Raw genomic sequence first — 15,960 nt, 5'->3', positions numbered from 1 at the left:
TAGTGTGTTCTATGAAACTTCCTCAAATTACATCAGGTGTGAAAGCAATAAACCTATCTCTTCCTTTGGTAGGAGAAGGCAATGCATGGGAAGAGAGCCTACTATTACCTTTACATGTACTAAATTCTAAGAAACATTGAAGCACTGTAGTTTTGTTATAATAATATCCATAGGTATTGGTAGGACAGTAAAAGGAAAAAAGACAAAAGGAAGTTGTAATGCCTTGGAAGGGTGGCTTCCTATTATCTTTAAAAAAATTTTCTTGAATAGAAAAATTATAGTCAAAGAAACTGGAATCTATCTTGAACCCATCAGCTTAGAACGACTTAGGTGATAGGCAATGCACCTGTCCCCCTTTTCCAAAGATGGTGGTGAAGCCTTAAAGTTAGAACTAATGTGAATATTACCATTTTAAAGTAAAGAAAATTAGTTGAAGGTAATGTACATAAAGCATAGTATATCTGAATATGCATTAGAATGTTAGAAAAAGGAAAGAATATGTCTATTAAAAAATGGAAAAGGAAGCATGCTTCAGTCTGAAAACTAAGAAAAAGTGAGAAAACATCTCAATGTGTATCGTAATAGAAAAAAAGAAAGAAGAATGTGTCAATCTATAATTGAAAGAAAGGATAGGTCTCATTCTATAAAATTAATTTGTAGAAATGAAAAAGGAAAGGAAAAAAATATTGCTGTCTATACGTAAAAATGTGTCAATCTAAAATAAAAAAAATTAAAGAAAGAAAACATGACAGTCATTGTTGGCTGCAGCAATATTGCAAAATCAAGTCAAGACAGTTTTAATTCAGTTTTTCTTTTTCCTATTCAAAAATTCCTTTTTGACTTATCTGTTTATTCTGGAATAGGAATATATGTATGACCATGATATTGTATAAGCAAACAAAAATACAGGAATGGAAAAAAAAATATATATAAGTAAATTTATATATCCGTCAGGATCCAGGAAATAAAGTTTTTGTTATTACATAAACCATGATTTGAAAAATGTGAAAGAATTTAAAAATAAAAATGTAGTCAAAAGTATGAATATTGTAAATCTCTGAAGAATGATCCGTTTTTTTTTTTTTTTTTTTTTTTTTTTTGACAACTCGTTCATTTATTCCATCAATTAGAAGAAAAGAGAAAATATTTGGAATAGACAATCAGATTGGCCAGAAGAAAGAAAGAATAGTTGAAGGAAGTGCTCTGTATTTAGATTAAAAATGTATAATCAGATAACAGACAATAAAATGCTAATGGTATTTAGCTGAAATCGTGAACCTATTAAAAAAAATTCCTAGTGAAGTTGGTGGCAGTGTGAGAATGAAAATACTTCTAATCTGTGTGTGGATAACTTAGGAATAGCTATTTAGCCAAACAAAGATATGCATCAAGAATTCGCTTAGGAAATTGGAAACAAATTAGCAAATGCTCTAATGACCAATACAATAGAGGAAACTTTGAGATAAATGTTAAAATACTCTTTGTTTTAAAATTTAAGTTTTGGTTTTTATGATTTTAAACTTTATGATGATGAGAAACAAGGTCAGTTTTTAATGTGGGGTATATCTAAAATGGAACTCTGGATAAAAAAAAAAGAGTAAAAATTGAAAGAAAAAAAAAGACCAAAACAATAGTCACTACATTTTGAATAATTTGCAGAAAAGCTAAAATTATACTATTTTACAAATTATACATTATGCCCGAGAGTGTGAGAAAAAGGTCTGTGGTCTTCTACTCTTACTCTTAACTAGAAAAATTTCAACTCCTTTGTACTAGCCTTATTCCTTTCATCCTTTTACTATTTGTCAATCACTTTCACTTTTTCAATCATCACCATACCACATTTACTCTAGTGACTATTTTACTTAGAATATCCAGTTTATCAAATGAATTTCATTTACAAAAAATACAATTTTGTGAAATATGATGGGTAATGAGACAAAAAAAAAAAAGCATCCCACAAGAAAAAAAAAAAAATGAACAAACCAAACAAATTAAATCAAGAGCAGATCTGTTTTCTGGTTTGTTTAAAACTGAAAACAAACTGGTCAATTTTAAATTCAAGTGGAACTTAAGTTGGAGGAAATTAAATTGGGTTGGAGTTTTGGGGTGCATGGATCTTTTGAAAGATAAATACAATTTGGAGAGGCTAAGTTCAGAATGAAATTAGGGTAAACATCTTTAGGGCCTCTATTACACTCATCCCATCCCTACCCCCAAAATGTAAAAATTGACACAACTCACTCACTCATATAGCTTAACTTGGCTGGGGTCCAACAGGATGAAAAATTTTGTGTGCCATATTTAGGTAGGGAACATGTACTCCTACCTGGTTTATTTCTGTACACACAAGCTTACAACCTTTTGTTGAATTTTATGGGATGTAATCTTTTTCTATCACATTTAATTTCAACTGAAAGCTGATGCTTGAAATATAAATTAGATTCTGATAAATGATTCAAACATATATAATCCCCTCAGATGTGTCATCCACACTACCATTTCCAATTATGGCAGGTCAACATTTTCAGTCATTCAACAATACCAACTCTTTGGAATTGATACAAGCTGTCATCATATTGACATCCGTCCAGAACAAAGTTTTCTGCAATTGAAGAATGTGTGCTCAAAGATTTTTTCTTCAGCAATGTTGCAGTGTGAACAATTGCATTTCTGCTATGCTTTAGTGGAAAAGGATACAATTAAGAGGTAACTAACACCAGATCAATTGCCGATTGGAGAGTACTCAGTTATTAGAATGCTTCAGATTTGATGTCCCAATTTTTTTGAGAGTGGCTCTCCTCAATCACAATCCCAGTTGCTGCTCAAATCTTTGCATAGTACCTTTCTAAGACTGTGAAAGATCACTAAACTGAGGAAGCTTTCTGACTGTGGCTCGGCACTCGGAAGAGCTGTACTTTTGACTGCAGGTTTGAGGATAAGGTTGGAAAAAGTACTCTCAACTTCAGGACCTCATGCAGATTCCTCTGTCAAAAATTGATTCAAGAAAGCCAGTCTTTCAGCATGTCAATGACTTAATAAGTCAGGCATCCCAAGCCTTCCTCTTCCAGACATTGTGTACAGGCCTGTCTGTGAACCAACTACCTTCTTATCAAAAGAAACAAAAAGAGAAGGTGCTGAAAAACTTAAGTGGTTTGTTTTTGTATGTAGAAGTACAGTCAATCAGTAATCCTTTTTTTTTTTTTTTTTTGCAATAGCTTTTTATGTCTATTCTCACAATACTAATTTTTTTCTTACTGATGCAATAAAGAACATTTTCAATTGATGTTTCAGTGTTTTTATTTTTATTTGTTCTAGCTCTTTCAGTTATTTCACTAGTCATTTTCAAAGAATAATTATTAATTGCAGCAATGATAAGCCGTAATGTTTTTGTGAAATTTGAAAATATAGCCAAGACATTAGATGTATTTGAATGCTATTTTTGTTAATAATGGTGATTCTAATTTTATAAGGGCAGTTTTGTAAAAAGTTAGTTCATTTTTATAATTGCATGTTTTTATGATTTTTTTGTGTTCTTGATTTTGCTACATGTATTTACATGTTAAATATTAACTTCATGTGTTAAACGATTGCTATTTCATTCAAACATGAATTGGAATTGTTTTATTTTATCAGTAAAATAAAAGTAATACTGGTAGGCACAAACACAAAAGCTACCGAAAAAAAGACTAAAAAGTTTCTCATTAGTCTTATATGGTACAACATGCATGTTTAAAGGAATGTTTGCTGCCTAAATATATGTTGACTTGTGAAGCTGTTGTTGTTTTTACAAATTTTTTATATGGCTTTTTTTCAATAATCCTGATATATTTCTGACTGTTATCCTCATCTTGATAATGAGGACAAGTGCAAAACATAAATCAGCACATCATCTCAAAAATATTTTCAAATATGATTCGACTATGTTTTAAATAATCAACCTATAGAAAAACATTACAATATAATAAAATCATTATCTGCAAGTCAAAAAGGCTCAATAATCTTACAAATTATGAATACTTTATTGATTCTTCTCTAAATTATACACAATTAATTGTACCTCCTCGGCATTGACCCCCAAATCAACAAAGAAATGTTTTTTTTTCTGTTGATTGTGGTGTGTTGCTGGTTCTGTGCAATTTTAGGAGGTCAACCTTCACAGGCTTTACCATTTCTTTTTGAAAAGAGGTTAGTTTATTAATAATCACCTAAGGTGCCCCTACTGAAGAATGTGGACAGGGTTGCCCAGGCATTTTTTACAGACCAGAGTGCTCCTCCTCTGGTGTTTTGGCTTTTCAATCACACTTTCAAACCCTTGTGTCACATCTATTAGAGGGAGATAAATACTACCCGGCATTGCTTGGTATTATATTTACTTGCAGTTTTTTTTCTTTTCTTTTCTTTTTTTTTTTTAAACTTTGCTATGTTTTTTCCAAAAATATTTTGTCTGCATAAAAGGGAACTATTTCCATATGGATGAATATAGTTATGTCCTTCTTTTTAAAAGATGGCAGCTGTTTGAAAATATAAAGTATTTTCTTGAAAAATTACATTGTTTTTAGCAACATACTGCAATGATCTACAAGAAAAACTGAGATATCAGAATCAAATATTGATTATGTAATGACAAATAAATGATAAAAAGACTGACTTTACATACTTGCTATATTAGTATTTGTTATTTTTTTAAACTCCAAACAAGATATATTGCCACTTTGAACATAAGGGACTATTGGTATTGTCTGACAGGGGACTGTCGGGAATTAAGCAGTGTGATAGCTGTTCACATTACCTTCAAACTTCTGCAGATTAGTACAGTCAAAAAAGCAGGAAATGGATGAAATTCCAAAGTTTAACAATCCAAGGGAAGAAACTATGAGAGTAAAAGACTTTCTGACATCTTGAGACTTCAACAATGAAGCTTGTTGGGTTAGTCGTGGGGTTGTAGGGTAGTATGTACATCGATGGTACCACAAGTGCTATGGGTTCATCAGAACACATTCCATTAAAGTGTTTGTAAAACAGGCACAAGGATGTGACATTGCAGCAATGAGACAGATGGAGTTTGACAGACTTTACTGCGAAGGACACTTATATTGGTCTACGAATCATCACCTAATTTCAAATGATCGTTCAATACTAATCACAGATCATTATTATCATCACGAATGAATCGTAAGCAAAACTGCAAAATGTAACAAGCGTGATAGATTTTTAGAATAAACAAAACGATTCCCATTATTATGGAACTGATATAAACCAAATTATAGTTTTTCATCTAATCTTATATTTAACAAAGATTTTCATGAATTGAAAAGGCAAAATCCAAATTGTTAAATAGTAACAATTTGTTGCGTTTATAAAGATGATGGATTATTTGTTTTTATCGCAATTGTTTGACAATCATAACAAGGTAAGCATATATATATATATTTTTTAAGTTTTGAGATCGTTTTAAATGATATTAGTATTCCATTGTACCAGGATTAACAAAAGTAATAGCATTGCTATATTAGATGAAAATGCTAAAAAAAAAATATTATTTTTCCATTTTAGAGATGAATATTCATAGAATAGGGTTTTTTCTTTTTTTTTTTTTTTTTTTTTTTAGAGAGTAAATCTTCCATCCATTTTACTTGGTCATTGCCCTAATGAAAACAAAAGATCCTTCATGCTATTTTTCTGCAAACCTAACAGTATGATTAAAAATACAGTCATGTCTTAGTTACTTTATGATTCTTTTTCACTTTTTCTTTGTGCAGTTATAATAGAAAAAAGTGTGTGATCTGTTGAAGTCAAGTTAAATTGTTTGACCCCCCCCTCCCAAATTCTCATTAAATATAAAAATGAAAATTTATCTATTTCTGTCTGCTATATCTCCCTTTCTCTTTCCAGCTGCAAGTTAAATACTATTACAACTTGTGGTGATATTCCCTTTCATTTATAATAGATTATTCCAATCTTTGTAGTGTTTCCTTTCTTTATTACCTTTGACTGTTAGTATAAAAGAGCGACAGAAGCGAGGGTGATAGATAGTTAGTGGGGAGGCTCAAACAACATACAGTGAGAGAAAGAGAATGGTAGATAGAAGCTTAGTAAAAGGTAGGACACTTGTTGAGTCAATTGAAACAATTAAGATAGCTTTTTTCAAAAGTTTTGCCATCTGTTCATCACAAAGCTAATAACATTAAGCACATATAATAAAAATGATCTCTATTTTTCCTGTACAACTTCAAACATTACAGGAAAGTAACTGGACACTTCCTATGCAAATCTTTAACAATCACCATGTATAACAACTAGTTACTAATAAACTTATTAAACAAGATTTTGTAGGCCTTTCTGTGTACTTCTTGTTTATATGTAACTTTGATAAATATATATTGAACTATTTTTTTTATTAAAAAATATTTTCCTGCATTCCTACAGATTATAGATGAGTTATGTCTCGATTTCATTTAAAAATTTACTTGTCAATAAAATATTTTCTTAAATTTTAAAATTCCCATTTTCTGACATTTTCAATTAATTTTGCTACAGCAAATAATAAAATGTTTATCGAAACACTAAAAGTAGAATCTGAATATTGCAATTTTACAAGTGTTGAATATAAAAAGCAGCAGAGGAAAGAAATTGAAATGATTTTATTATGATTAAAACCAGTTGTTTAACAATTTAGATTATTAAACTAAAGTTTAAAACTTTGACAGCTTTCATTTGATGGAAAGGTAATAGATTTAAATGAAAATACAAAAAATATATTTAATGAAATTATCTATTAAAAACAAGTAATGTTTATGAAATTTTGAGATGAGGATTAATAATTTGGATTATACTTAAGATGAGAACAGTAGTCAGAATAATCCAAATAAAAAGTTGTTTGCAAATAAAAATATAATCTTCAGTTAATTACCTTTTTAATCTTTGAGCAAAATAAGTTAATCCTTCTTAGTCTTTAAAACCTATGCTGATAAATAATATAAAAAGCTTAATATATTTATTTTCTAAAGAATTAAAAAATCTGTAAAAATTGTTTATGGTTGAGGTTAATTTTTTTTAAAATAGATAAACATTAGCCATTGTTAATTATAGAGACTCTTCAAATTATTTTTAATCATCAAAGCAATTCTAAGTGTTTTTTTTTTTTTTTTTTAGGATCTTAACTGTATTAGGATTGTTATGTCCAGTGTACATTCACTGAGCTTAAAAGAGAAGTGACAAAAATGCTCGCCTATTTTAGAAGGGAGGTAATTGTTTTAGTAGCTTGGTAATTTTTGATTACTTACCTTATTGTTAGTAAATACTACAAACTTATCGAAGTTGGTATGATTTAACTAAGTATTATAAATAAGTACTGGTTTGAGTTAATTAAAAATAACACACATACATATAACAAATAATTTATTTGGTTAAGATATTTGGATGTCCATAAATAGTTCATTTTTATTTATATGTTTTGAACTCTTGCCTTCATTATGGATGTTATAGTTCAAATGTTTTGGCCTTCTTCGCGTGTCTTTTCTGGTAGACTGCTAGAAATTCCAATCTGAATATAATTTAAAATGTGTTTGAATAGGAAACAGCTTTGGACCCCCCCCCCCGGTCTTCTCGTAAACTCAATATTTATTAAGGATAAAAATTCCTTTTTTTTCTTTTTTTTTTACATATACATAGGTTTGAAAAAAAATATTATTAATGCAAAACTTACCTAAAAGTTGAACATTACATTGAACATGATTATATTTAACCTAAGATATTTTTAATATTTTGAAGAAAATATTAACATGTTATTAAAGATGTTATAATACTATTATTACACTTTGCATACATTCACTTATCGCTTGAAATTCGATTACAAAATATTTTTTTGGCAAAGGAATATAATTCATTTAGATGTTTTTTTTTTTTTTTGTAAATTGTTTTTTATTACATAAGTAAAAACAATAGCATTTTATTAGCTATATTTGAGGTAGTACCAAGGTGGAATTCTACAATTTTCAAATGGCTACCAAGTCTTTAGTGCACAAATTCTCATTTTTGCTCTACATATATTGAAAACAATACTATCAAATGACAATTATGGCTGGAGCAGCAGTTTGTTACAAGCAAGAATGTGTGTATATGCATTTTTTAATTTTCTCATTTCAATCGAAATCTAATATATTTACAATGGATTATAGCAACAAAAAATTACAAAATGTTTATGGAGACACTGATAAGCTTCAAAGTTATCTTCAAATGGTTCATAAATAATGACAAAGTGAGGATTGAACTCTCAATATTTTATTACAGTTTTTAGCATTACGTAATGAGCTTTAAGTTCATAACTGATCATAATATTTGCTATTTACAGAAGTTTACAGTAGCTTTTTTGTTTTCTTATTTGAAAGCTAAACTGAATACATGTTAAACTGGAAACTTCAATAGGATTATTATTTAAAGCTGACTTTTAATTCTTTACAGATATTCTGACAATTCATCATGAAATATTTGAATAGTGGGTTCAGATTCTGTTTGTAGACTAACTCACACTGGCAATGATTTATTTGGCAACCTTGTAACTCTCACTTCCCTTATTTTGTCCTTTAGTCCTCATATTCCATAAGTGATGTTTCTGACATGAGAGAAAACTTGCTGCTTTCTGGGTTGGAATCTATCCATATAATATTTATCGTTGGCTGATTTTTTACTTTAAGTGATATTTGATATATTTTTAGCTTTTTACATCAAGTGGTTTCATGTCTTGTCTGAAGCAATTTCCATTAAAAACAATAATAAAACATCTTCAGCCTTAATGTACTTATACAATTTTTTTTGTGTATAAGGAGAGCACAAGGACGTATTTGAAAGTTTACATACATGTGATGCTGAGTAATTTTATATACAATCTAGAATAAGTGTCAACTTAGGTTACATTGTTTTAATCTGGAGAAAATGAGTTTGCAAAGCCAGTCAAATATGAAAAAATAAAAGTCAAAATCCAAAGTCTCTTTCTGTTTGTTATATTTTTAAATTAAATAGTATTATTATTGTGATGATATTCCCTTTTGTTTATAATCAACTATTCCAATCTTTTTTTTTAATTTTTTTTTTACTTTTGACTGTTAATAACAGAAGTGAGTGTGATAGATATTCTGTCAAATAAAAGCTGAGAATATTATTCCCTTGTCTTTTTTTTTTTTTTTTTTTTTAATGGAAGTCCCTTCAGATAAAGCCTGTGCCACTTGATGTAAGGAGCTTAAAAAATACTTCATGATCAGAAACTAGCCAACGATAAGTGTTAGATGAATAGATTCTGGCCCAAAAAACAGCAATTGTTTTGTCTTTCTCAGAAACATTTCTGATGGAATATGAGGGCTAAAGGACTAAATAAGGCAAGTGAGAGTTATGAGGCTACCTAAAGTAAACCCAACATTTACTTTCTAATTTCAAAATTATTAGAATTAAATTGGATTTTTCTCCAAACTTAACTCAATCTTAAAACTGAGGAACATTTTAACATGTATTTTGTGTAATTAAAATATATAGGAAAAAGCCTTAGGAAAACAAACATTCTTTAATTCAGCTTTGTTCATAAATTTTCATTAGAAAGTGATTATTATAATTTAATTTTTCATCTTCATTTCTCATGCTGCAGTTAGATGTTACATGAATGATTTCCAACGTGTATCTATTGCCATTTTGTTCATACCAGTCGCTAGGACCAGGCTTTCACTCCCGCCCTCATGACTTTGGCCATTATCATCAATGTGGAACACACTTTAGAACATTTTGGATAACATGGGCGTACCAGTTGAGATGTGCCATGCAATTTTTCATGTACGCCTTTAACACCAGCAATTTTTTTCAATTGTATATGCTGCAATCGGCATTGTGTTTTGATGTTTCTTCATCAAGCACATTTCACAGCTGTACAAGAATATGGATTGGATTACAGATTGACCTACACCAGTGGTTTCCAACCTTTCTTTTTGGTCTGCACCCCTCAAGATATTTTCTTCAAACCTTGCACCCTCTAAAATTTATATTGCGTTAAAGGATAAGTTTTGTGAATTTCAGCTAATATTTTATAAAAAGAAAATCATAACTTTATTCTTTAAATACACTTAATACTTAACCCTAAAATGGAAGCAAGGAGTTAACACATTGCAAAAGAAAAAAAGTGAATAACATATAGCCATATTTTTTTAATCTAAACTTTTCTTACACACTGGAATATAGTCTTGCAGCTCCAGATTGGGAACCCTTGATCTACACAGATCTTACAAATCCAATTATAAATTCTTAAAAACTAAAGAACAATACCAAAACTGTCCATTGGATAACGTTTTCTGATGATCTCAGACTTGTACTACTTTTGTAGGTTGTATGCCTGTTACTGATTTCCAAATTAAATCAGGTCGATGTTAGATGATGATTAATATTCAACTGAGTTTGGTGATGATTGGTCAAGCAATGTAAACACTAGGCTATACACAAACAAACTGACAAACCAATAAACTCGACTGAAAACATAACCATGATGGCGGTAATAATTTGGTCTATCTCAATCTTAAAATAAGCTAAATTTATCATTATCTCTGTATTAATAAAATTGTGTGACTACTTATCGTCTGTGTGTATGAAAAACAATTGAGATCCATATATTTATAGACACATATAAATATTCTGAAATGAAAGTGTTTAAAACCAAGAGAATTTCAGTTGATTTTTCCCTTTTGTTAGTGACCACCAAAGAACAAAAATTAATCAAAATATATTGCTCATCGAAAAAGCAAATTATTTATTCATAATTCCAATTGTGCCAAAAAACGCTGGACAGCATTTAAAAGTTAAAAAAAAAAAAAAAAGATGACAGTTGCAGTTTTCTGTGATTAATTAAAAATTTTTTTATTTCTTTCAAAAGACAAATGTTAAGTTCACTTCTAGTGTGTTAATTTTTCAAAACCTTACCTGGTCTTGTGTGTAACTTCCTTAAGAGGGGGTAAATAATAATAATAATAATAATATATGTATTAGTGGAACCCACAGGATACCTGGTGTTGCCTGAGGAAAAAATGTTGAATCCAGACTCCCAACTCTGAACCTCATATTACTATTTTTATTTTGTAATTTATAATTATCAATTTTAAATTTATAAATAAAATAAAATAAACAGTTGTATTTGCTGTTTGTTTAAAGGCTTCAAAATCATACTGAAATTAGTTTTCTTTTAAGAAAACAAATTTGGTATATAAATTTTAATCCTAGCTTTTGAATTGTCAGTTTTAGTGTTAACTAATCTGTACTTACATATGTTATGGGGACTTATGCAGAAAACAGGCCATGATATTTTTTTAGATAGGATTTTCAGATTAAATGTAGTTCTCATGGCATAATTTGTTTATTAAAATGTTAGATGAAAATACAGATTAGTTAGAAAACTCCTTCCCCTTCCTATGACCATTTACATATGTTTGTATGTGTGTGTGTGTATGTTACAGATTACGCAGTGTGTAGGCCACAGTCAGGGATATTACGCATAATTTCACAGACTAATGGCTAGCATCCAAAAAACATAACTTACTAAAGAAATAAAAATATATTGTAAAAAAAACCCGACACAGTAAAATCGTGTAAGAAAGAAAAAAAAGAAGAAAACAAAACAAATGAATTGATAATTAAAAAATAGAAAGTTAAGAAGAAAAAGAAGAAATGTTATCACATTGTCAGACGCATGCTCAACCGAACACACGCACACAAACACATGCATGCACAAATTATAATAACCATTAGCAAAGGGAAATATGCGCAGTATTAGAGAGAGAGAGAAGGGGGAAGAGTAAGCCCTTTACACTGTGGACCCCGTAGAATAATAGGGAACAGCAGTCCAACAGCTATAAATCCATTATTAGAGTGATTTGTATCATACGTACGTATGCATGTATGCGCACACACAACTGTAATGACCTATGGATTAAATGAACTTTGCACTGGATGAAATAAGTTTCTTAGTGATGCCATTTTTGAATTTTAGTTTTAATTACTATTCACTTTCGTCTTATTTGCTTTTTAAATGAAAATGTTTAATTCTATTTTTTTTTACAACCCACTACTTAAAAAATGTTCTAAGTTACAAATATTAAAATTAAAGACAAAAACGTTATAAGGTTTGATTTGAAAATTTTCTTTTATTTTGATTAGTAAACAAAACATTTTTAAAAGTTAATACAATAGTATTTACAATTCTCAGTATTTCTGAGTTTTCTAAGATTGCAACCTCAAAATCTGAAAGTAAATTTATTTACACCCCCACACCAAAAAAAACCCCCCAAAAAAACAAAGTATAAGATCAAAGAAAAGGTGAAAGTCACACTTTTAGCGATAATTTTTTGTTCATTGTAGAGATTCACTACTTGGCCTATATTGTAACCAATGAAGTCCTGCATCTTGTATGACCATGACCTTGAAATGTGTGTTCATATTTGAAATTCTTATGGAATTTCAACCTCCATTTTTCCAAATTTAATGTATGAGTCTGATGCTCTTTGATAATATTAACCACCATTCTGAAGAAATATTTGGAAAAGATTTTCTTACAAATATTTTAGAAATTATTGATTGGTGTGAAGTTCCACCAAAGTTTGTTTCACTGTACAATAACTAATTTATTTTCATTGGTATCATTTACATGTGATTGTCAAAACAGCTCTCCTCCTCGTATCTTGTGACTTAACAATTACTGTTTTAGTTTTAGCTACAACTTTTTGTGTTTTTTTTTAATTTTTAAAATTTATTTTTAAGCATAACAAAATTGCTTAAAGGCGAACTTAAAAGAATGATTAAAACCTAAATATTATAGAAATCGTATCTATTTTTTATTCTTTAAAAGAATTCTTGTGAAATCTTTTTTTTAAATCATATTTTAAGAATTATATTTTTAACAGAAAACATTGGAATTGTCAGCATCCAGTTTAAAAAATCATAATGATAAAATAAAAGTATTTTTTCTTTCCATCAAAATAATGAAAAACTATTGGAAAAATTCTATGTGACCTTTCTATGGTTGGTGGTTGTTATAGTGCTGATATTATAGATATAATTCTTTAGATGTTTTGTTTACATTTTCATCTTTTTGTTTCTTTTTACTTCAAAGTTCTCATAAATCAAGACCCACTTCTTGGGGCTTATACTGAATTTTGATACAAGATACATAGTGTTCATTAAATTCTCCTTTATGTCTCAAAATTTGAGTTGATAAAGAAGTGAAGAATGTAAATTTTTCATCTCATTAATTGACCAGTTAATTATAGTATAGTATATCTTTCTTGTGGTCTATTGGTCTCACTAGATTCCAGAACAAGAATTAATTTAGTTTAGTGAAGTATCTAGCTCTGTGCTGTTATTATAGGCAAAATCACTTTAAGAAGGTGCACCATTCCTCATATAAGCCAGTATGGTGCAGCCATATTGAGGGGAGGGGTCTTATTTGGGCTTAGAATACTATGTTTACTTGAATATTTAATCAGAATTTACTTATATGGAGAAGTATCCTAATGTCAGGTCTTGTGATTGGTTATTGGCATATTTAGAAACTAAACACAGGTAACTTTTGTATTATACTAGACTAACTGTTATCTGTTGAGTTCGTATTAATTATATTATTAAATATTTATGAAAATGTTTTGAATTTCCAAATATTTATATAACTCTCTCATAATGTAATAATAAACTTCCCCTTCTCTCTCTCCCTACCTTTATTTGTAAATTTTAAAATGTATTCATAAATATTTAGAAATTCTCCTATGATGTCATAATAGACCTTTTCTCCCCCTCTTATTTTTCTCTTCTTTTCTTCTACCCCTCTTTCTTTTAATTATTTACATTATTCGCTTCCTCTCACCATTTCTTAGTCGTTTACCCTTTATTTACATTAATCACCCTTCTTACCCCTATTTAAAACCTTCATGTACAAATAAATTGTATATTGTGACAAACAAAATAACAAACAAGATCCTCCACAATTTCAATATATATAGAGAGATTATGTATACATTGTACTTAAGAAATATTTTACTTGTTGTTGTAAATCTTTTAAAAAATTCCAATTGTTTTGTTACAGAAATTCTTGAATGGTGCATGAAATATGGCAGAATCCAACAAACAAGCAGATGAATTGAACTCTTTTGAAACTTCAGAAATGACTAAAGTCGAAAACTCTTCCACCATTGGTACCAATCCTGAATCCGCCATCCCTACTACTACCAGTATCGGCTCTGTCGCAACTATGTCATCGTCACCATCAACAAGTAAATTAGAGTCAGTGCCGGAAACGGTCTCAGAACAAGACACAACCAACAATCACGGACCATTGCCATCCTCTTCATCTTCATCTTCACCTCCTGTTGCTGCTGTTGTTGCCACAAGTACTGTCGAAAACTCCCCAGCTCCTAATACAATTTCCCTGAACAATAGCAATAATAGCAGCAGTGGCAGCAGTACTGTTACTGCCTCTGCCACAGCAGCCACCACAACCACAACCACAGTGTCAACTAACCCAACCCCTACAACAACAGCTACACCTACAACTCACCACCCACCATTCAACCATCAAAACTCGTTGCCCGCCTCATTGCACTCACCCCATAATAATGCATATCCAATGTCACCTCAACCTATGTCACCTGACCCTGTTCATGACTTACCCGTTGAATTGCTCCAAGCTGGATGGAGAAAATTCTGGAGCAAGCGGGAAAATCGTCCTTACTTTTTTAATAAACTCACCACTGAGTCTCTCTGGGAAATGCCACTTTCAGGACAGGTGAGTTATTTAAATAAAACAAAATCTTCTGGTATCATTTTTTTTGTGCCAAATTCAAATGTTTATCTTACTGAAGATTTTTAAATAGTCAAATGTTTATTTTACTGAAGACTTCTAAATAGTTGAATGTTTATTTTACTGAAGACTTCTAAATAGTTGAATGTTTATTTTACTGAAGTCTTTTAAATAGTTGAATGTTTATTTTACTGAAGACTTCTAAATAGTTGAATGTTTATTTTACTAAAGACTTCTAAATAGTTGAATGTTTATTTTACTAAAGACTTCTAAATAGTTGAATGTTTATTTTACTAAAGACTTCTAAATAGTTGAATGTTTATTTTACTGAAGACTTCTAAATAGTCAAATGTTTGTTACTGAAAGCTTCTAGTTGAATGTCTATCTTACTGAAAGCTTCTAGTCAAATGTTTATCTTACTGAAGGCTTCTAAATAGTCGAATGTTTATCTTACTGAAGGCTTCTAAATAGTTGAATGTTTATCTTACTGAAAGCTTCTAAATAGTCAAATTTTATCTTACTGAAGGCTTCTAAATAATCAAATGTTTATTTTACTGAAGGCTTCTAAATAGTTGAATGTTTATCTTACTGAAGACTTCTAAATAGTTGAATGTTTATCTTAATGAATATTTTTAAAGAGTAGAATAATGTTTATCTTAAGATTTCTAAATTATTCTAATCATTAGTCTTATAATCATTATCCTAAGTCTTTAAAACTTTGCAAGTACTGTATTTAGAAAATATTTTGGTGTTTCTTGATATAACTGTCTAGTAAATATGCTAAATAAATTACTATGGGTGCAATTGGTGAATTCCTATTTAATGGAATGTATATGATGATAGAAATTTGATCAATTGAATTTCATAAATGATAAAAAAAAAACAAGTACTAGATTGTTTACCATAAAATTTGATCACCATAACAAGTATGTATTTCCTAAAGTTAGAATTTTATTTAGTGTATTAATCGGAGGAATTCCATGTCAAGAGATATGAACATTTAGTTTTTTTGTTTTAATTTAATACTAGCAGGGGTACCCGGCGTTGCCCGGGTGTTTGTAGGTGTGTGTGGTGTTAAATAAAAAAGAAACCGGGGTGGGGGGTGGGGGGATCGAACCCGAAGCCCTGAGGCGAAGTTTGAAAAT

At 29.8% G+C, this 15,960-nt stretch overlaps 1 protein-coding gene across 1 annotated transcript in view; it reads left to right on the top strand.

Moving 5' to 3' along the window:
* LOC145260599 (mRNA (2'-O-methyladenosine-N(6)-)-methyltransferase-like) overlaps positions 1-15,960 on the top strand; it is an 89,510-nt gene that overhangs the window by 34,781 nt on the left and 38,769 nt on the right. Inside the window, exon 2 of the mRNA XM_080118922.1 lies at positions 14,102-14,800. Within this exon, the coding sequence (XP_079975048.1) occupies positions 14,126-14,800 (675 nt within the window). The 5' untranslated portion in view covers positions 14,102-14,125. The remainder of the gene's footprint in view (positions 1-14,101; positions 14,801-15,960) is intronic.

This window comes from Euprymna scolopes, chromosome 1, assembly GCF_053919585.1.
Source record: "Euprymna scolopes isolate OS-2025 chromosome 1, ASM5391958v1, whole genome shotgun sequence".
NCBI classification, from domain to species: Eukaryota; Metazoa; Mollusca; class Cephalopoda; order Sepiida; family Sepiolidae; genus Euprymna; species Euprymna scolopes.
The sequence above is the reverse complement of the archived record's forward strand: the minus strand, read 5'-3'. Positions and strand labels throughout refer to the sequence as shown.